At 39.7% G+C, this 23,457-nt stretch overlaps 1 protein-coding gene and 1 non-coding gene across 20 annotated transcripts in view; both read left to right on the top strand.

The window, feature by feature from the left end:
* The window catches only part of SGMS1 (sphingomyelin synthase 1), a 323,258-nt gene extending 301,839 nt beyond the window's left edge, over window positions 1–21,419 (top strand). For all 19 annotated transcript variants that reach the window (XM_023739618.1, XM_023739632.1, XM_023739610.1 and 16 more), the window contains 4 exons: window positions 467–584; window positions 19,132–19,285; window positions 19,792–19,958; window positions 20,642–21,419. In XM_023739618.1, coding sequence (XP_023595386.1) covers window positions 467–584; window positions 19,132–19,285; window positions 19,792–19,958; window positions 20,642–20,821 — 619 coding nt within the window. In that variant the 3' untranslated portion in view covers window positions 20,822–21,419. The remainder of the gene's footprint in view (window positions 1–466; window positions 585–19,131; window positions 19,286–19,791; window positions 19,959–20,641) is intronic.
* TRNAG-UCC (transfer RNA glycine (anticodon UCC)) lies at window positions 17,624–17,694 on the top strand. The gene has a single exon. It is a non-coding gene; the product is annotated as a tRNA-Gly (tRNA).
* Window positions 21,420–23,457: the final 2,038 nt, after the last annotated feature.

Below are 23,457 nucleotides of genomic sequence, written 5' to 3'. Positions count from 1 at the left end.
GATGTATGAGTAAAAATATTTAGTATCTTGACTCATTAAATGGCAGATGTTTTGAATTCTTATTGTAATGTCATTCTAATATCTTTCCTGTTATGACAGAAAAGACACTCGGGTCTTCCATTTTTTTTCCTCTCTACATGTTTAACCACAGGTACTGAGTGGGCTCTGACCAGTCAGAACGGGCCCTGCTTGTACATCAGTTGAATGTCACCCCAAGTTTAAGACCTCAACAAACCTAATTAATGAGAATATAGAGTATTTTAAACTCTTTTGGCCTATTAATATTTTTTAGAAACACCAAAACATTCTCAAAATCTTCGTCTTAATCTGCTACTAGCATAGTAATAACATGCTGGTTTCAAGTTCGCTAGTGGTTTTTTGGTTTGTTTTGTTGGGTCACTGAAAAAGTAAATGAGCCTGCAGAATTTCTTGACTGAGACTCTGCCCTGTTTTTCCCTTTTTCTAGGTCTATTATTAGCAGAAGATTTTTCTGCATAGTTGGCACGCTGTACCTGTATCGGTGTATTACAATGTATGTAACTACACTCCCAGTACCCGGTATGCATTTCAACTGTTCTCCGAAGGTAAACCATTCCTCACTGTAATTTCTCTTTTTGTTTGTTTCTCATCTTGCCCAGGGGTTCTTTGATTAAAGCCGAAGGTGAAGATTTCTACAGAACGTAGTCAAGTCCCTTCACCCACATCTGGGAGTATTACTAAGCAGTACGGCTAGGCAGCCATACCCTTCTCAGAAGTTCCAAGTCCTGCCATTGCCTCCCAGCTGAGGAAATATGTGGTCTAGTTAGTGTGTTGGAAGCAGTTAAGTTTTGTGAGGGGGTGTGTGTTCACTGGTTTCCTGCCAAACTTTTAAAATATCACTTGTTCCCTTGACACAGATCCAGAAGCTTTTATATGCTTTTCCCCCTCTGTTAGATAGCTAAATTTCAAATGACATTTTTTCTTTTTTCCTTCTTTCTTTTAATTCCTACAGAATAATCCATAACAGTAGAGCAGGAGAAGCTATACCTGTCTCCTTTGCACGCTTCTCCCCCACCCCAAAAAATAAGATCAGTATTCTCTGGAGGCAAGATCACCTTATGAATCTTCTCTAGTAGCATAGGAACCAACCTTGCTTATAAATACATCTTATTCCTGTCTTATTTTCTCTACCTTTCCATTAGACGCCCATAACATTCCTTTTGTTACTGTTGTTAGCTGCCATCAAGTTGGCCTCTGACTTATGGCAACCTCAGGCGCAGTGAGATTGGACCATTGTGATCCATAGGGTTTTCAGTGACTGATTTTCCTTACCCCCTAACTTTACCTTGGAAGAATTTTAACTGGAGAGGTCACTGGAACTTTATGAAGTAAGTAGCAGAAGATTTAGTTTTTAAAATGTTTCCTGACATGAAAGCTCTTTAATGCAATGAGAAGTAGAAGAGGCTAGTTTCTCTCCTTGATTTTGGTGTTAAGAAATATAGAATAATATGATGTGTTTGGAATAATTTCTTTCAAATAAATCTTAGGGCCAAATCTTTATCCACAACTCTCATTATGACAACACCTAATTGAGCCTGTGCCTTCCACTTACGCTGGTAACACACCCTCTAAGCTTTCAGCCTCACGCCTTTGTACTTCTGTTCCTTCCAGAAGAGACACTCTCTCTGATAGAACCTTGAGAGGAGGCTCAAAAATTCACTTTGGAATTTTAAAGTGGTGTCTTCAGTAATTGAAATTTTGGATCCCCTTAGATTGTTTGCTTGCTGTAGCCCCACCTCTTTCCTAGACTTACTGGTATGTAGGTTCTCACAGAGGTAGTAGTAGTTTCTTACGTGACTTTCCGTTTTTGCTGCAAACCATTTCCTTAACTCTGGAAACACTGGCATGAGGAATAAATGTTTCCAATACTCCATTCCTCTTATCAGCAGTCTTACTCCCTGTACCCTCTGTCTTGCTCTTTCTTCAGCCCTTGCAAAGAAGCCACTCTCACATCATCTTTATTCTTTACAAAAAGCTTTCAAGCATAATATTGTATGAGCCTCCAGCTCCTGGGTTATGAGAAATATCTTGTTACCATTGATGGTTCAATAATGTGGTTCTCTTAAACTGGGAGACTGGTTTGACAAGCAGCTGCCTCTACTATATAGTAATTCACCGTCAACTGGAAGGAAGAACTATTGCTCACGCTTTAAGTAGTAGGCTGATGATTAAGAATATTTGACCAAGCTTAGTTTAGCTCCTTTAAAAAGTCTATGAATTAGGGAAATTTCTCCACCAATAAGAATGTCATGCCAATTTAGATAGATGTGGGTTCTGGCCAGGCACAAGTTGAAGATGGATCTGTATGGCCTCTCTCCCTACCCTGGCTGTGTAGATGTGCTGTGTAGCCTTTCTCCCTGCTCTAGTTCTAGCCTTGTTGCTTCTTGAGGACCTCTGCAGTTTCACCCAGTTCAGGCAAGCCCAAGTTTGTCGAGCCATGGGTATTTCAAAGTCAGCTTGAGTCGTCAGCATACCTAACCAGAGATACTGCAGCTAAAAGTAGCTTATGTGTTTTCTTAGTGATGACAGAGGTAACGGCAGGAACTGTGCATAAAAACAAAACTCACATATGTCACTCATTTACAGTCTTGCCAGAAATCCCCACTAGGGTGGGTGGTAGTTATGATGGTCTTCTGGAAATTGGTATCTTTTAAAAATAAAGTATACAGGAGGGGGGAAAACATTAGCAATTTTAACAAGAATTATTAGTTAAAACTCATTAAATCTAATTACCTCTTTCTTTGAAAAGGACTCTATGAGGGAAGGATTCAAAATACAGTTTTTGATTCTAGAAAATTTTAAACTTATCCAAAAGGGTAGACACTGACATATAAAGAACCCCCATATACCCATCACCCAGATTCAGTAATTACAAGATTGCCTACATTTGTTTCATCTATCCCTTTTTTTTCCTTTTGTTTTGAAATATTTTAAAACAAATTCCAGATACTGTCATTTCACTGGTACATACTTTAGTAGGTATCTAAGAGCTATGGAAAGTTTGTTATATAACCATAATACTATTAGCACATCCAACACAATGAACAGTAATTCTATGGTATCAGCAATTACCAGTCTGTGGAATTTCCTGATTGTCTTTAAAATGTATTTTTCCAATTGGGTTTGTTTAAATTAGGATCCATACCAGGTCTTTACATTACATTTGGTTGTTCTGTCTCTTAAGTCTCCAAATCTAGAGCAGTGCTTTCTCTTTTTCTCTCCCTCTGCCAATCACTTATTATAGTGACCAGATCACTTGTCCTGTAGAATATTCCACATTCTGGATTTGTCTGTTTGCCTCTTTGTGGTATCAATTAACTTTTTTCTCTCTCCCCCATATTTCCTCTAAATGAGAAGTTGGCTCAAGACTTGATTAGATTCAGTTGTAACTTTTTGTTGAGAATACTTCACAGATAGAACAGAAAAAAAATCAATGCTAGAAAGAGGAGTCATAAAAGGCTTTGAAGGCTTGGTGCTACCCTTAGGTGGCACATCAGGCTTAAGAATTCACTGGTCAGCGATGGGGAGCAAAGTCAGAAGGGAGAGAAGAGTGACACTAAAGAGGGGCCTTGGAGACCAGCTTTGCCTACTTGAGAGTCATATCCAGGGCTGAGACAATCACAAGTCTCAGCTTAGAATTGAAAGGAACCTTATTAGAAGTTACTTAGTCCAATATTCTATTTGATATCTGAACATCATCACCATTGACTTTTCATCAACCTCTCTCTAAACATTGCACAGGGAAGGAACGTATTACCCCTGTGAAAAACAAACGTAGTTAGTAGTAGAAAGTATACTGAGGTTTGAGTTTCTTGCACAACCACTTGCTAGCTGTGTGGCAGTTGCATAGAACAGGTCATTTAACTCCTCAAAGCCTGAGTTTCTTTACTGGCAAAACAGGGCTAATGATGCTTTTTGTACCTATCTTAAGGAGTGGTGGCAGTGAAAGGAGACAGTATATGGGGAGTCTGTCAATGTAAAGTGCTGTACAGAAATAAGAAGAGGACTTGGTGTCAGCATCATGCTTCAACCCTTAGACTCTTATTCATCCAGTGAGTCTTTATTTGTCCATTAATTCAACAAACATGCATTAAGCACCCACTGTGTATTCGGTGTTAAGAGTACGACAGGTGAACAAGGTAGATATAATCCCTGCCTTTGTGGAAAGCACCTTAAAATCACCTAGTCCAAACTTCTGTCCAGTGTAATAAATGTGTAAAATGGAATGGAAGGGAGACAGATTTGAACAATATGTAAGAGGCCCAATGAGTACAACTTAGTCATACATTTAATGTAGGGAATGAGGGTAGAAGGGAATAATTTCAAAGACAACTAGGTTTTACCACTGAGATAATTACAAGGTAGGGAGGAAAAGGGTATTAATGACTTTGGATTAAAAACAGAGTTTGAGGTACTTGTGAGATACCTAAGTGGAGGTATCCAGGGTAGTTATAAATATAGGAAAACAGGGCTAGGAAATAAATATTTGTGATTGATCATGTTCTGGGTGGTGGTTAAAGCCTTGGGTATGGATGAGAAGACCCAGAGACAGTACATATAAAGTACAGTGTTTCTAGAAGTGACATTCCCTTGTTTCAAACACCATTTTAAGGCTGTTGCCTATAAGTTGGTGGGTACTCTTCTACTTGCTCAGATTAGCTCTTATTTTAATAATCGGATGAGCTAAGCATTAAAGTGAGATGCATGTTTGGTTCTGTTTGACTGTCCCCATGGTTACCTTAGATTTGGCTAATGCATTAACCTGATGTGGTGTTTTCGGTGAAATGATTCTCTTGAATTTGAAAGATGTATTTTTTGCTCTTCCCCTCAACACGTGTGAGCACAGCCCGCTGTTGGACAAGAGTTTCAGTTGAGTGGTATTTGAGGTTGGTGGTATTTGAGGCTGATTGCTCAGTGGAACATTAAAATACAAATGTCACAGCAGAAAGACCTTCGTAGGCTCCTCTGCCATTGTCAGCTTTTCTGCAGTACATGGATTAGAAAGATCAAGGCGTCTCCTTTAACTCACTGTTGAGTCCTGATGTAGTCATAATCAGCCTAAAGAGTTCCTTTTCTGGCACAAGTTCAGTCCAACAAAGCAAAAGACTCACTGCTCTTTAGAATTTTATAACCTTCTTTAACCCGTTGCCGTCGAGTTGATTCCGACTCATAGCGACCCTATAGGACAGAGTAGAGCTGCCCCACAGGGTTTCTAAGGAGCGGCTGGTGGATTTGAACTGCTGACCTTTTGGTTAGCAGCCGAATGCTTAACCAGTGTGCCACCAGGCTCCTCATAACCTTCTTTAGTTCCTCTTTATGTTCTCAGGCAGCAGCTACAGTATTCCAAGCTGCCCTCCATGCTGATAAATTTTGATATTCTGATTAGGTTTTGCTAATCTTATCAGTATTTCAGAATAGAGATTGTATTCATTACCAAAATAACTTCCCATCATCCTCTTGAATGGTGTGGAACTTAAATTGTCAGTGCTTGTCTCCCAGTTCCTTGTTATCAGTCTAATTTTCCTTTTTGATCATTCTCATTTTTTTCCAATTTCTTGTATAGATACATTGAAAAAATACAAAAAGAAAAGATTTTTAAAAATCACTCTTGGCCTTATCTACTGCTAATGTTTCAGTATATTTATTAGTCCATTGTTTCTGTAAATTTTTGTCACATAATTTTAGTTATGCTGTCTGTACAGTTATTATTCCTGTCTCCTCCTCAGTAGCATAGTGGTTAAAGCAGTCAACTGCTAACCCAAAGGTTGGCGGTTCGAAACCACCAGCAACTGCACGGGAGAGAGTTGTGGCAGTCTGCTTCCGTAAAGATTACAGCCTTGGAAACCCTGTGGGGTCGCTATGAGTCGGAATCGACTCAGCGGCAATGCGTTTATACACATTTTTACATGGTTTTGTAAACTCTAAACTTTTGAGATAGTTTTCTTAATGAAGGAAAGACAACAGACAGACTCACACTCCCAGGTTGTGATGGGATTTCTGTTGATAAGCAAGCAAGCTGTTTATTTTCTGAACAAGCATTTCTAGGGAACCTACCCTCCTGCGTCATGGTAAATTTTGAGGATGCAGAATGTATAAGACAAGTCCCCATCCTCTTACAAGTGGTCAACCAGAAGCCACAACAGACATGTAACCCAATGGATTATTTTCCATTGTGTTCAGTCTTCCTTGTGATAGACGCGCAGTGCAATTGCCATGGAAGCCCAGAAAACAGTGGCAAATGCTGCTGGGGGTGTTGGCTGCACCGAGGAGGTGTCATCTGAGCCAAGTCTCAAAAGGATGAGTAGGAGTTTGCCAAGTAGAAATGGAGAGAGGAAGAATGTGCCAGGTAGAGAAAACAGAAAAGGTGTGAAAGGGAGTCTGGGAGGAATAAGGTAAAATTGGATGTGCCCAGGGGCCACATGTTAGAGATAAAGCCAGGGGGACAGGTCATGGCCAGATTTTAAACCCTCTAAGGAGTTTTGACTTTGTCTATAGGCCATAGGAAGGCAGGAGAGACTTTGACAGGGGCATAATGTGATCACATCTCTCTTTTAGATCTCTCTCCAGTGAGATAGACGTGCACTTGTTTTGTGCCAGATTCTATGCTAGATATGTTGTTTTCGTTTAATCCTCACATCAGTGAGTGGGTGGAAATTGTGGTTGCTTCAGAGATTAGTGACCTGCCCAATTTCTCACAGGTAGTAAATGGCAGAGGCAAGAAGTTGGCCAAGTCCCTTTTCTCCCAGGATGCCTTTGTATGGTCGTCTGAGTTAGAGATGAGGAAGGCCTTCTCGGAGAAGAGAGGGCCTTGTTTGAGGGACCCTGGGTGGGGGGAGGTGTCAAAGATGTTCTGAATATCACCAGCTATCTACAGTGAAGAGGTCACCAGGGTCAGAAAACATTCACTGAGACATTCCCAGAGAGCCATAGCGGTGACAGTATATAACTTTACATGACACATATAACTTGCCATCAGACATCTCTCTTGTGCCAGAGTAAAGGCAGATGGACAATGGGACTTTCATCCCAAGGAAGGGTTCCAGAGCTGTCCAGATACCACAGGCCTGGGAATTTCATCCAAAAGCCATACTTTCCTGCCTGAGGGACTTCCACTGACCACAATTTGAGCATTATAGTGAATAATGACAGTAATAGATTACAGTACATAAATAAAAAGCAATAAAAAATAGTGAGATCTTTAGAAACGAATGTCAACTTGTAAGCGTAAAAGGAATGTTGTTAGGTGCCATTGAGTTGGCTCCGACTCATAGCGACACTATGTACAACAGAATGAAACCCTGCCTTGTCCTGTGCCATCCTTGTGACGCGTTGTTATGCTTGAGCCCATTGTTGCAGCCACTGTGTCAGTCCATCTCATGGCGGGTTTTCCTCTTTTTCACTGACCCTCTGCTTTACCAAGCATGATGTCCTTCTCCAGGGACTGATCCCATGTCCAAACTATGTGAGATGAAGTCTCACTGTCCTCGCTTCTAAGGAACATTCTGGTTGTACTTCTTCCAAGACAGATTTGTTGGTTCTTTTGGCAGTCCATGGAATATTCAGCATTCTTTGCAACACCATGATTCGAAGGCGTCAGTTCTTCTTCAGTCTTCCTTACTCATTGCCTAACTTTATGCATATGAGGCGATTGGGAAAACACCATGGCTTGGGTCAGGCACACCTGAGTCTTTAAAGTGACATCTTTGGTCCCTAGACCCTAGCCCCTGAATTTTTAGTTATTCCCCTTTCAAGGAGACAGTAAAGAATTGTGGTTAAGAATATGGGTTCTGCAAACACTCTGAGGGACAGAGTAGCTGAGAGTGGGGTCTGGGGACCATGGTTTCAAGGGGAACATCTAGGTCAATTGGCATAACAAAGTTTATTAAGAAAATGTTCCATGTCCCACTTTGGTGAGTGGCATCTGAGTCTTAAAAGCTTGCGAGCTGTCATCTAAGATGCATCAGTTGGTCCCAACCAACTTGGAGCAAAGGAGAATGAGGAACACCAAAGACACAAGAAATATTACCCTAAGAGACAAAAAACCAAAAACGAACAAACAAACCCGTTGCGGTCAAGTCGATTCCGACTCATAGTGACCGTATAGGACAGAGTAGAACTTCCCCATAGTTTCCAAGGAGCGCCTGGTAGATTTGAACTGCCAGCCTTTTGGTTAGCAGCTGAGAGACAAAAGGGCCATATAAACCAGAGACTCCATAAGCATGAGACCAGAAGAACTAGATGGTACCAGACTACCACCAGTGACCGCTCTGACAGGGAACACAACAGAGAGTCTCTGACGGAGCAGGAGAAGAATGTGGAGCAGAACTCAAATTCATGTAAAAAGACCAGACTTAATGGTCTAAATGAGACTGGAGGAGCCCCCGAAGCTGTGGCCCCCGGACGCTCTGTTAACCCAGAACTAAAACCATTCTGGAAGCCCACTCTTTAGACAAAGATTAGACTGGACTATAAAACATAAAATACTCATGAAGAGTAGTTCTTAGTTCAAGCAGATACACAAGACCAAATGGGCAGCTCCTCTCTGGAGGCAGGATGAGAAGGCAGGAAGGGACAGGAGCTGGTTGGAGGGACACAGGAAACCCAGGGTGGAAAATAGGGGAATGTGTTGTCACATTATAGGAATTGCAGCTAGTGTCACATAACAATGTGTGTATAAGTTTTTTTATGAGAAATTAACTTGAGATGTAAAATTTCACCTAAAGCACAATTTTAAAAGCGTCAGAAAAAAAATAAAGTGGTATCGTTGCTTTTTAACACTCCAGAGAGGTCTTTTTCAGCAAATCTGCCCAATTTGCCCAGTGCAGTGTGTCATTTGATTTCCTGACTGGTGCTTCCATGGATGTTGATTGTGGATCCAAGTGAAATGAAATCCTTGACAACTTGAAACTTTTCTGTTTATCATGATGTTGCTTATTGGTCCAGTTGTGAGGATTTTTGTTTTCTTTTATGTTGAAGTGTAATCCATACTGAAGGCTGTAGTCTTTGATCTCATCTGTGTTTCAAGTCCTCTTCACTTCAGTAAGCAGGGTTGTGTCATCCGCATAACGCAGGTTGTTGATGAGTCTTTCTCTGATCCTGATGCCCCATTCTTCTTCTTCATATAGTCCAGCTTCTCAGATTATTTGCTCAGCATACAGATTGAATAAGTATGGTGAAAGGATACAACCCTGACACACGTTTCTTGACTTTAAACCACGCAGTATCCCCTGTTCTGTTTGAATGACTGCCTCTTGACCTATGTACAGGTTCTTCATGAGCACAATTAAGTGTTCTGGAATTCCCATTCTTCACAGTGTTATCCATAATTTGTTATCATCCACACAGTCGAATGCCTTTTCATAGTCAATAAAACGCAAGTAAACATCTTTCAGGTGTTCTCTGCCTTCAGCCAGGATCCATCTGACATCAGCAATGATGTCTCTCATTCCACGCCCTCTCCTGAATCCGGCTTGGATTTCTGACAGTTCCCTGTCGATGTACTGCTTCAACTGCTTCTGAATGATCTTCAGCAAAATTTGACTTGCATATGAGATTAATGATATTTTTCGATAATTTCCACATTCAGTTGGATCACCTTTCTTTGGGATAGGCACAAATATGGATCTTTTCCAGTCAGTTGGCCAGGTAGCTGTCTTTCAAATTTCTTGGCATAGACGAGTGAGCACTTCCAGCACTGCATCCCTTTGTTGAAACATCTCAGTTGGTACTCCATCATTTCTTGGAGCCTTGTTGTCAAGTACAGTCTTCAGTGCAGCTTGGACTTCTTCCTTCAGTACCATCAATTCTTGATCATATGCTGCCTCCTGAAATGATTGAGTGTCGACCCATTCTTTTTGGTACAGTGTCTCTTTGTATTCCTTCCATCTTCTTTTGATGCTTCCTGCATTGTTCAGTATTTTGCCCATAGAATCCTTCACTGATGCAACTCGAGGCTTGAATTTTTTCTTCAGTTCTTTCAGCTTGAAAAATGCTAAACATGTTCTTTCTTTTTGGTTTTCTAACTCCAGGTCTTTGCACATGTCATTATAAAAGAAATATTAGAACTAGAAAATTATCATTTGTAATGATCGTAGTAATAATTCAAGCAAGAATCATCAGTGAATGGTAAAGCCATTTGATGAAAGTTTGTTGGGGATCAGAATCTTTACATAATTTCAGAGTATCAGGCCACAGATTGCTTATTAATCACAAAGAGGAAAATGTAACTATTCAGTGGAGAAATCTGGCAGATGCCCTTATAGCCAAGTGATCAAACCAGTAATGGGGCTAACCCTGAGCTAGCACTGAGAAGAGCCCCATGCCACCTCTGTCGTATTCCTGCCAAAAATATTTAGGGAAACAATCAGATAAAACAAAATTGAGGGACCTTCCAAAAAGAAACTAGACTGGACTCTTTAAAAATATCAGTGTAATATTTCTTTTACACTTATTAGTGTCATGAAAGAAAAGACTGAGGCACTATGGTAGACTCAAGAAAATTAAAGATAACTAAACACAACGCATATTCTCTGATTTGATCCTAGACTGGGGGAATATAGCTATAAGGGACATTGTTAGAACTATTAGGCAATTTGAAATATAAACTGTAGACTAAATGATACCCAAAAAAGGAAAAAAAAAAAAAAAAAAAACCATTGCTATCAAGTCGATTCCTCCTCATCGCGACCTTATAGGACAGAATAGAACTGCCATATAGGGTTTCCAAGGAGTAGCTGGTGGATTCGTACTGCTGCCAACCTATTGGTTAGCAGCTGTATCTCTTAACCACTGAGTCACCAGGGCTTCCTATTAAATGATAGTATTAATGTTAAATTTCATGAGTATGAAAATGGTATGGTGGACTATAGAGGAAAATGTCCTTTTTCTTGTATTTAAGCACGAAATGTCATCATCTGTTCAATACTCAAATAATTCAGAATAAAAGTGAGAGAGAGAAAGAAGCAAATGTTACTAGGTGTTAATTGATGAGTTTGGGTGAAAGGTTTGTGGGTATTGAGTGTTCATTATACTACTCTTTAGATTTAGAATTTTGTCAAAATAAAAATTACTATTCTTTAGATTTATAATTTTTCAAGTGTCACTTCATGACCAAGTAGACTGGAGGATCCTCTAACACTTAAATGTAATTTTGTTAAAAAGAAATCTTGCCTGACTAAAATACTTGATTTCTTTAATGTGACAGATACGGATATGGGTAAATGGAAATCCATAGCTGACTTTTATTTAAGATTTAATGAAGCCTTTGATAAGTCTCCATACCAGAGGCTGTGAAAAAAAATCAAAAGTTTTGGCTGGGAAATAGGGAGGTGTTGGGGTTTAGTGTTTTATTGTTGATAATTACTTAGAAATACCCAGCCCCCCCACCCCCCCCAGAAAAAAAGCCCACCTAGTATAGGAATTGGAGCCCTGCTGGCACAGTGATCAAGGGTTCGACTGCTTACCAAAAGGTCAGCAGTTCAAATCCACCAGCCGCTTCTTGGCAACCCTGTGGGGCAGTTCTCCTCTGTCCTATAGGGTCACTATGAGTCAGAATTGACTTGAAGGCAATGGGTTTTTTATCTGGAGTATAGGAATCAGGAGCCCTGATGGCGCAGTGGTTAAACACTCAGCTGCTAACCAGAAGGTTGGCATTTCTAACCCAACAGCCACTCCATGGGAGAAAGATGTGGCTGTTTGCTTCCCTAAAGATTGCAGCCTTGGAAACTCTGTGAGGCAGTTCGCTTCTGCCCTGTAGGGTCGCTATGAGTCAAAATCGAGTCAACGGCAGTGCATGTAGTATAGGAACTGATGAGTACATTTGAGAATGGAAAAACGCAGAGAACAGAATCCTTCAGAGCTCAGTGAAGGGAAAACTTTTAAAAAGAAACCATATATGTGTTCTAAGAGGAGGTGCATAGTGAAATCTCTCCGCTTCAGATCATTTGAGGTGCGTGTAAGATTTGTGGATGAAACCACATCTTTCCAGGAAGGAAGCAGTTACTTTCAGCAAAGTCTCTTGAGTAAGTTATAAGCGATCACAGATGAGCATCAGTGAGAGCTGTGCATTTAAAGAGACTCATCCACATTTCACTTGTTGACTGCCAGGCATTCAGTTTCCATGTAAGAATGCCACAAAAGAGTGACCTAACTCAGCAATAGTATTGCCGCTTAAATTTGTATAGCACTTTTTATTTTAGGAATCACCCTTACAAACACTTTGGTGGATAGGGATTGAGGTTGAAGAAGTATCCTTCTTGCATTTTACAGATGAGAGAATGGAGGCTAAAATGGGTGAAATGGCTTGTTCAGTGCTACCTAGAGGGTTAAGTAACACCACTGGGACTTGGGATTGGGTTTATGTTCATTGTCGCTCCTAACTGTGTGAATTTGGAGACTTTGTTGCGTCACTCCAACAGCCCAATACAAAGCAAGTAAAGTAGAATTAAGTTCAGAACACCTTTTTCAAGAAGGCAGAAAATGTACAATTTGTTTATGAAAGATTTACGTGAAAATAGCTCATACAGATGGGGAGGTTTGATTTAAGTGGAAAATAAACTGTTGAAAAGTAGATCTTTAGTTAAGTGCTGGACTGCTAACGTGGCAGTCTGCTCCTGTAAAGACTACAGCCTAGAAAACCCTCTGGGGCAGTTCTGTTAGTCAGTGTCATGACTCAACAGCACCCACCAACAACAGTAAATAATGAATAAATATTGTTTTAGCCATCAATCTGTGTATTTAAGTGACATTTATAAAATTGATTAAATTTCATTAGAACAACAACAAAAGTAAATTTGGAGACTTTGTCCAGCCTTTGGCACGTGGGGTGGTGTTTACAATAGTAGGCTCTTTTGAGGGACTTAAGGGCGAGATTGTTTGACTAGCAGGTAAGACTGTTGTTCTGATCCCAGCTGAGTTAATAGCCTCTCTGTTTACTTCCTCGTCTGTAAGGGGGGCATAATAACATCTGCACTAACCATCTAACAGGATTATTGTGAGGATGCAATGAGATAATTGGTGGGAAAACTCTGTTAAAAGGCTGGGATCTGTATAAAACAATAGGTATTTTATATGCAAAACCACCCTGCCACTCCTCTTTTTACTGCCCAACCAGGTAACAGTAAAAAGATAGGAGAAATTCCAAGGAGCAGCTTTGAGCATCTCCCTACTGCTGTGAAATCTAAAGCATTCATCACACTTACAAACACGTTACCTTCCCTGCGAGGGCTCGCAATGTCACGTTAAAGCCATTTTCATAACTCACATTAATTCTTAAGTATCCATCATTGGTTAGGAGGGCTAAGTGCCAGTTGAAATTTGGGAAGAGGCATAGTTTTGCTATTTCTAGCCATAGTCATTTGGGGAGTTGATGCTGAGGGGGAGACCACAGTGTTAGCGTGCATTTCTCAGTTGCAGGCTGCTCAGGATGTGGATTGATGAGCATTTTACTGATCCTCCATCTGCTCCCTGCTGCTTGATTCAGTTAGCAGGTCTGATCTTTGGACAGGGTGCTCATGAGCAACTTTCATGACATTTCATGGGTGATAGTGAATTTTCTGTCTGTTCAGAGGAAGGTTGTTCTTCAGGAACAAAACAAAAATTATTCGCTCTGGTGGTAGTAGGTAGATTAGATGAATGAATGAATGATTGAATATTTCTAGAGACCCTAGGTTGTGATAGCATGATACTAGCCCTGTAAGGCACCTTGGCTGCTCAAGAGAAAATGCTTTATATGTATCTAGTTCCTGGTTTATCCAAGCTTGTGAGGGACTGGCAGTGCACAAGGTAGCAGATAGTTTTGGAAATAGTATCATACAAAGGAGCCCTGGTTGTGCAATGGTTAAGCTCTTGGCTGCTAACCGAAAGATCTGTGGTTCAAACCCATCAGCAGCTCCACAGGAGAAAAGACGTGATGATCTGCTCCTATAAAAATGTACAGCCTAGGAAACACGACCGGGCAGTTCTACTCTGTCACATAGGAGCTCCTATGAGTCGGACTCAACGACTGCCCATAACAGTTCCACGTTCTTCCCCTCCTGCCAGTAAGGGGGCTGAAGTGCAGTGAAGGGCTCTGCCCTTCAAAAATGCAATTAAGAGCAAACACCAGTGCTTCAGGTCATCTGTGAACTGAGTTATAGAGAACAGAAGATAATTGGAGTATTTTATATTTAGCATTGAAAAAATATTTGGGGATCCTGTTTTTTGATAAGCAGAGGCTCACTAGTTCTGAGTGTACTTGAGCAGTCATTCTCACTCATAAGCTTTCCTGCCTTGTTTTGCTTTCCTGCCTTGTTTCTTTCTATGCACTGTTCTTGCTTAAGTGATTTGGCTATTATGCCAAATTTCTTGTCCATTCATTAGAAGTTGAAAGAAATTGCTTTATTTTTACTCAAAACCAATTTCCTGTGACCCTGAGAGACCATAATTCACTTAATAGTGTAGATATGAGACTTTCTTATAACAGCTTTGTAGTATCCACTAAGAAATTTTTTATGTGTGTATCCCCGAAATATCTCTGCTTTCAAAAATGGTCTCTCAGAAGCCTACTGGTAGGGGAGGTTCCAGTTACACTGAAGTAAGCACACTCCATACTTCTTTCCCACTGAATGCACCCAAAAAACACTGGACAGAATGCATGGAGCAACTCTCTGAGGACTCTGAAGAGGAAATGGTAGCAGGTGGATTGGGGAAGGAAAGCAAAACACAGACTATGATCGAACCAGTGGCAAGGTCCCTGTTTTGTTTTGTTCCTTTGGTTTTTGTTGTGTTGTGTTTTGTTTTTCTCCCATGACTCCTGGCCTGGATTCAAAGGCATGTCAAATCGCAGAACTGCACTCTGGGTACAGACACAAAGAGCTTCAAGAGAATCCCTCTCTTTCTGGTCCAAGGCAGGACAGAAACTGGCAGGAATCCCATCAATGTTCATGCAAGCCCTGTTAACCGCATTTAGTGTGTTACACACTAGGCTTTCACTGTGCATAGTTTTTTAAAACAGTTATACCAAACATTTTTTTTGTTTTCTTAGTAGACAAAAATGTTTATGCTATACACTTACTACACAATCACTTTTAACTTATTTTAATGATATATTGAGCAGCTATAGCCTAGTTCAGTGATTCTCAAACTTTAATGTGTATTTGAGTCCCCTCAGATTCTAGTTCAGTAGTAGGTCTAGCGTGGGACCTGAGAGTCTATCTACAGCAGGCTCCCGGGGTGGCCCATATTGTCTGTGGACCAGGCTTTAAATAACCAGGGAATAGTTATTTAACAATTTCCATTTAGGTTGTTTCTAGTTTGTGGCTTTTATAAATAATGTTTTATTTTTATCCATATGTATATGCTGTACATGAAGCTTTTCTTCATATTCGAGATCCTTTTTTTGAGGTAGCCTTCTAGAACCAATGTAACTGGATCAAAGGTTATGACTATTTAGATGGCTAATAAATGTTGACGATTATTTTCCCAGAGGATTTTGCTAATAGTAATAAATATGTTGTTGTTTGCCATCAAGTCGATTCCAGCTCATACCCATTGCCGTCAAGTCAGTTCAGACTCATAGCGGCTCTATGTGACAGAGTAGAACTACCCTGTAGAGTTTCCTAGGCTGTAATCTTTATGGAAGCAGATTGCCAGGTCTTTTCTCCCAGGGAGCCACTGGTAGGTTCAGACCACCAACCTTTCAGTTAGCAGCTGGATGCTTAACCATTGCACCATCAGAGCTCTAGAGTAGAACTGCCTCATAGGGTTCCAGGGAGCGGCTGGTGGATTTGAACTGCTGACCTCTTAGTAAGTAGCCATAGCTCTTAACCACTGTGCCACCAGGGCTCCTGTAATAAATATATCCTCCCCAAATTGTAGATGAGGAGATTGAGGCTTAGAATGGTTTGACTGCCTACGGTCACAGCTAATCCGTAGAAGAGCCAGGTTCCTTTATCGGCGTTCTAGCTGGGGACGCCTCTCCCTGCATGTAGAAGCCTCTGTCTTCACGCCGTCCCCTCCTTATAATCAGACCTGCTTGAGATCAGTGTCATTGTGAATCTGCCCCACCATTGGCTGTCTGCCTTTCTTTCTCTCTGACAGTTTCTGCATCTGGTCACATCCTTGAACCTTTCACAGATTGTGTTTTTTTAAATTGGTTATGTACACAATGAAGACATTAGCTTGTTTCTGCTGCAGTCGGTTTTGCCAGTTTGTGATTTGTCGTCTTTTTTTAAAAACATAATTTAAACTTTTTATATCTTTAGGCATCCATCCTTTTTTACAGTTTCCCGCTAAGCTTGAAGAGGCCTTGCTTTGCAGAATTTGACAAACATGGAATGAGATTTTAAAAAGAAAGCTTAAGGGGTTTTAAGGACACTTGAAAGAAATGCATTCGGTTTTTGCCTTTTTTCCTCACTAAATGTGGCTCAGTGCCATGTTTACTTCATAACCCCCCTCCCCCGTCACATATGCACACACATATACAGTGTCCCCACAAGTACTTTCCTGTGAAAATGGGAGGGCAAATTATGGAGTGATGCTGGCTTGAGGATGTGATTTATACTTTTCAAAACACAGAGGGAGTTTGGGAAGGACAATGTAAAATGATATAAAATGAAAAGATACCTAAAGCTTTTTTGCTATAATTTTCTTCTACATATTATCCATTGTTATGACACAACTAGACGAACTTTTTGATTTAAAACTTTTCAAAAAATTTGATCATGTTTATACATGCATGCCATTTTAAAAATAGAATGCTTCTACAGAACTTACGAGAAACCATAGTTCCTTGACCCTAACTCCACTCCAGCCCTCTTTCTGGTTCCCTTTCCATGCTTTCAACTGAAGCTTGAGGTATTTATTCTCCATATCTTTAACTTATCTTTAACAGATTTCTTTGTGTGTGTTTACCTTCATGTCTCTAAATGACATGACAAATATTGTTACTTCATAGTTTTTTAATACAGACTTTCTCTTTTACTGATTTCCTGCTGTGGCAGGTGAGGATTTGGTGTTCCCATGCCACACCCCACCTCCACTCCTGCCAGCCTGGCTGCTCCTGTGCCTTTTCCTTCTCCCCGTTTGCCTCCCCCAGCCACACTATTCCCACTATACTCGTTCATGCTTCTTGCCCCCATCTTCCCAGTGCAGTTCCCTGTCCTTTGTTCAGCTCACTGTTCAGTGCTTTACATTATAACAATTCTATAAATGCTCTTCACAGCTAAGCCACGTATTTCCGATCATTACTTTTCTGCACAATATTTTGTTTCCTGTAGAGTTAGTAATTACTTTGCTTTTTGCTTTATTAGTTTTCTGTGTACTTATTCACCCCCAAGTTGCAACTCTCAATATGGTCAGAGGTATTGGATATTTTGTTATCTCATCCTCTTGAGATGTCTCTCTGAAGCCTCCCATGTGGGGCAGGCCACTTTCTAGGCCTCTGCACAGCTTTGTGGCTCTCTCTTCATTGTCACTCTAGCAAGTCCCATTCCTTCTTCTCTCTGCGTTTACTCCCTTGCTTTGTAGAACATATCCTCTGTAATTTTCTGAGAAAGAGTACATAGTTGGTAAATATTTTGGAACTTGTGTTATAAAAATACTGGGGGTATTAGTAGTTCAGTGGTAGAATTCTTGCCTTCCATGCAGGAGACCTGGGTTCAATTCCCAGCCAATGCACCTCATGTGCAGCCACCACCTGTCAGTGGAGTCTGGGTGTTGCTGTGGTGCTGAACAGGTTTCAGCAGAAGTTTCCAGAGTAAGACAGACTAGGAAGAAAGGCTTTTGATCTACTTCCGGAAGCCAGCCAATGAAAACCCTGTGGATCACAATGGTCCAATCCGAAACCGATCATGGGGAAGGCTCAGGACCAGGAAGCATTTTTTTCTGTGGTGCATGGGCTCCCCGTGAGTCTGGGGCCTATTTGATAGCAGCCATCCGCAACAACATTGTGAAAGCAGCCTTAGTTTGTCCTTATGCTTAGTTAATAAATATGGCTGGGTATAGATTTCTAAGTTGAAAATCATTTTTCCTTAGAATTTTGAAGGCATTGTTCCAAAGCCTTCTAGCCTCCAGTGTTACTTTGGGGAAAAATCTGATTTTTGATCCTTCATATGAAGCTTGTTTTTAATCTCTGGAAGCTTTATAGAGTCTGTTAATCCCATTTTTGAAATGCCATGAAGCTGTCTTGCTTTATAGGTCTGTTTTCTTCTCTTGTGCTGGACATTCAGTGATCCTTTTGACTTTAGAGACTCATCTTCTGTGTGATGTGCTCAACCTGTCATCTTTATTTAACTGGAAGTCTTAATAAATTTTTAAAAGGGAAATTATGATGAAATAGATGTTTCCCAGAGTTGAAAAATATCAGTTAAACGTTGCAAGGGATCATGGTGATTAAATTGGCCAACCAGAATTTTAAAAAATGCTGATGTGCGTAAAAGATAGGCAGTTCACACGTTTTAGTTGACCAAGCAAATAGAAGTTACAATGAGTGAGCTGTTGAAGCCATTATTAGTCTAATATCCAGCCCAGATTGCATCAGAGACATGTAAATTTATTTATAGTCTTTATTTTCATTCTTATATTAAAAGGAAAAACATCCATTTCTACCCAAATAATTTCAGAAGATTTAAGGCACATCCTGTTCAGTCCCTTGTTTCAGTTTGGTCTCAAAGAAAATATCCCAAAAATATTTTGTATATTTGACTGGCCCAACCTCCAGCTGCTTTAGAATAATTGTCGTCTAGACCAAACATGGTGAAAATACCTCTCTAAATTTTTCCTAAATTAGAGATTTAAATTTTCTTTTCCCCGCAATGGCAGTTAGAATAAGTTAGTCCTTCTCTAGATAAAAACGTTGAATAAACATCTGCAGAAATATGCAATTAAAGTGCTAATATCTTTATTATCTTTAGAACTTTCTAAAGCTACAGGCTTCATCTACAGGACCATACTCTTCCCAGGGACTGCCCATAGAAGGGGAAACGTTGAGTGGGCAGACTTCATGCTGGGGATTCTAGGTGTCTTAATACAAGCTTAATTCCTGGACATAGGTAGTAATCATAGCACACATTCATGTGGGCTGATAATGAATCTTATTTTTCCTCTTCCCATTAGCTTTTCGGAGACTGGGAAGCCCAAGTGCGGAGAATAATGAAGCTCATTGCTGGAGGTGGCCTGTCCATTACGGGCTCTCACAACATGTGTGGAGACTATCTGTACAGCGGCCACACAGTCATGTTAACACTCACTTACTTATTTATCAAAGAGTGTAAGTCTAAAGCAGCCTTTCATTATGCTTTCCTCACCCGCCGTTTCTCGTGGTCTCCAGTCCTGATGGTAAATCACATTTTTGGGAAAGTCTGGTGAAACAAGATTGGAGCATTTAACCATATGCATCACCCAGCTGCCTAACAGATACAACTTTAATTAAATGTCAGTGGGCAGTTTTTTTTTTTTTAAATGGAGGATGATGCATCAGCCTATCCCTATTTGATTAAACTCATTATCGTTAAAACTGTGTTGATGATTATATAAATAACCAAATATGGCTTACTACTGCTAGTACAATCATTTTATAAATAAGCTGTTTTCATTCTAACCTTGGCTGCAGATAAGCTAAAGGCCCATTAGCCCTTAGATTTGCTATCCCAAAAGATCTGTTTTCAGAAGGAAAGACCTAAGGTAATTCTGTTGAGAACTAGTAGTGGAGGCATTGCTGGGTGCCCTTAGTGGTGCTTGAATGATGGGACTATTGCAAATTTATTCTCTTTTCAGATTCCCCTCGGCGACTCTGGTGGTACCACTGGATTTGCTGGCTTCTCAGCATAGTTGGAATCTTCTGTATTCTCTTGGCGCACGACCACTACACTGTGGACGTGGTGGTGGCGTATTACATCACCACAAGACTCTTCTGGTGGTATCACACTATGGCCAATCAGCAAGTGAGTTTTCCCCCCCGTTTAATTCCATCTTCTATTGTTCCTGGTTTGATGCTGCCTGCTTGAGGATGGAGGGAATTGCCGAGAATCCACAAATGGCTTAGTGTCTCTTTCTTAAGGGGTAGTCATCTGAGACTGATTTTGTGTGATTTTGATCCCCTTTCAGGATGAAGATTGTTTAAAATGTGTTAGTATAATGACACAGGAAAGTGCTTCCTTCTAGAACTAGTATCACTCTCTTTGTCCAGTGTCCACTCATTGCTTGATTTGTATTCCAACCCTCTTCTCCCTTCCCTCAGCACCTCACCAGTTGAATACTTAACACTTAGTACCTAACATTTTCAGTGTAGAAGCATGAGTAACTAAAAAGCCAGTTGAGGTCTTTATTTATAGCTGAGAAATAAGGGAGCCACAGTGTCTTCTTGCTCTCCCATAACTGGGGGTTTTGGTTTTCTATTAGGGTATGGCTCAGTGTGCACATGAGTGCAGAGAGCGGGGAATAATGGTGTGAGAGTGAAACTGGACTATGTGGGTGGAAATGGGGGTCTGGAGTCCTTGGTGAACTTTAATATAGAAAGTATTTGAACGTAAAGTGAAAGATGATGAGAAAAGTGTATGTGTTCCTTTTGTAGCTAGAACAATTAATTATATTTCCTGACTTGCTTTTCCTTTCTCTGTTATCTTAGGTGCTAAAAGAAGCTTCTCAGATGAACCTTCTGGCCAGGGTGTGGTGGTACAGGCCATTTCAGTACTTTGAAAAGAACGTCCAAGGAATTGTACCTCGATCTTACCATTGGCCCCTCCCCTGGCCAGTAGTCCCCCTCGGTAGGCAAGTTAAATACAGCCGGTTGGTGAACGACACATAACAGCTGTGCAAATTAGGGGGAAGAGGAACTGTCCAAAGTGCTAAGAACTCCATGAGAGAAGATGCCATAAAAGAAACCACCTCCCTAATCCTATTATCTTTCAACAGTTACCTTGACTTAACCTATTGAGTTACCTGCTCAGCACTGTGATCTTTTTTTCTCTCCAAAGGACCTGCGTTGGACAACAATAAAGAAAATTTAACCTATCATGCACTGTACACATTTCCTGTTCATAGGTTTGGGATTTACATAACCCGCAACCACCGTGTTCCTTTGTATATGATGCAACAGCATAAATGTAAGCTTTTATATCATAAGTTTTGGTCTTTCCAGTCAACATCTGGAAATAAAGCGTATTATTTTCTTGGGAAAACATACTTTTCATATATCTTGCCCCAAAGATTGGGCTGTAAGCCATTTTCTAGCAAATGTCTCTATGAAGGTTTCTAAGTACCTGAATGGGGTTCGATTCTGAAATCTTTCTACCTGTTGCACCGATACTCAAATAAAAATGACAGATACAGAATGGTTTGATAACTGGGTTTTGTAAAATCAGCAGAGACAGTGTGTCAAAAAGTGCAAAAAAAAAAAAAAAAGAGATTCTGTTACAAAGTGATTTTCTAAGTATTTCCTAACTTTATTTTTCAAAATGACGTTATGAAAACCAAATTTAAAGATTTTTACATGCCAGAGAGAAGAGAGTTGAAATTTAAAAATGCTTCTTGGGAGAGAAATTTGTCTATGTTTCTAGTGCCTTTCTTGTCTTGATTGTATGGTCAGTAGGCAATCTTAAATGTTTTTATTTAAAATATTCCATGAAAATACAAATGTATGTATACACTACTAAATTTTGCATTTATAGCTAAAGTAAATCAGAAGATTGTTTATGGTTTTTAAATTGCTATGATTTAAAGAATAGGGAAGCTAATTGCGAGTAAGAGCCTGTTCACATATTGTGAGCAGGTGACAGCGACGTATACCACTTAAATTATTTTAGCATCTATTTAGTAGTTCGATTTTAACTACACAGTGAAAATAGCCATGAATACCCCTTTTTTAAAAAAGAGAGTTTTAAAAATGATCACTTAACTAAAATTTGAAAGCTATGAATTAGTTTTCCATGCTCTCATGACAATTTTGTTGATTAACAACAAAAAAGAGATCTATTTCTTTAAAATATATTTGTGCAGAAACTGCATGTAACTCTTTAAGTTTTACTCCTACCATACATATGTTTGGGAAGTATTCTATTCTATTCTTGCCAATGTGGAGAACAAAATAGTTTTTTAAGAATGAAGAAGTATATATATCCATTCTGTATTTTACGTGCAGCAGAGTTATCTTCCATACGGTTTTTTTGTGTGCGTGTATGCGTATTCACAAGGTGATATTTGTATTGTAAAACAATAATGGTGAAGGAAATAAAAAGGCTTTTAAAATTTTGTTTGTTTTACATCTTTGTAAAGTTATTATTCCAGAGAGTATACTGATACATTACAGCTTACCTAGATCATAAATTAATCAAAATGCACTTTTTAATAAAAACTGATACTTAAAATAAGTGGCTCTTATTTCTAGTCTGTTCACATTATTCACAAAAGGAGTAAATGTAGTCATTAAAGCAAGATAGAAAACCAAGTTTTGGAATTTCTTCATTGAGTTTATATGTTAACCACAGGGCCTTTAATGGTCATCTGTTGGTTTTTTCCTTGAGATTCCTTAAAATGTAGTCTTCTGTAACCTCCACATATGTAAAAAGAATCACAAGTAAGTTAAATTCAAACTGCAAACCACTGTTTACCAGCTCTTTAAAATTCTCTGGTGAATTCTCAGCCAAGTCATTGATTTACTTTTTTTCCCCCTGTATCTGGAAGTAATGTAGCTTTTCCAGTTTAGGTGAAAAGGAAAAATTAAAATGAATAGAGTAATAGTACTTTGATAATCAGTGGTAATACAAAAGATCTTTTTAAAAGGAAAAGATGGCTGTTGTTATTCCTGATGTGGTAAAGAAAAGACGATGCTAACAGTGGAGGCCTGTCTGTTTTCTAAGATGTGTTTGGAGATGCTAGAAATGTAAAACTAGTAGGACTTTGCGACATAGGTCTTTGAACATGGGTGTCAGACAGGGAGCATGTATTCTGGGACAAGTTTGTATTGAACTGTTAGAAACTGTCACTATAACTTTGTTAACCAGGTGTTGCATGTTGAAAGTAAAAGTAAGTGGATTAACTGAAAATGAATTACTGGCACATGCTGAAAATAGGATCTGCCTTTTTTCTAAGGAAGTCTAAATAATTATGTTTTAAAATTCATTATTATGAATTTAAGTACCATGTATATACCAAAATATTCACTTGCTGATTGCTCTTCTTGCCTGAGTGTGCTCATTCATGAATTGACACATCTTGTAGCTTTTTAGTCTTCGGACCCCAAGGAGGACGAAGAGAAATCTCATTGTGTTTTTGGAGAATTGTATACGTGATAAGGCCTGCCTGAACGAGAACGTGTGCTTTTATTTTTTCTTTTTTTTTCTTTTTTACATTTTATTGTACTTCAGGTGAAGGCTTACAGAACAAATGGTTTCTCATGAAACAGTAGTACACATGTTGTTTTATGACATTGGTTAACAACCCCAC

The sequence above is a fragment of the Trichechus manatus genome, unplaced genomic scaffold, assembly GCF_000243295.1.
Source record: "Trichechus manatus latirostris isolate Lorelei unplaced genomic scaffold, TriManLat1.0 scaffold00007, whole genome shotgun sequence".
In the NCBI taxonomy this organism is placed as follows: domain Eukaryota; kingdom Metazoa; phylum Chordata; class Mammalia; order Sirenia; family Trichechidae; genus Trichechus; species Trichechus manatus.
Note: the sequence above shows the minus strand (reverse complement) of the source record. Positions and strands in the feature narration are given on the sequence as shown.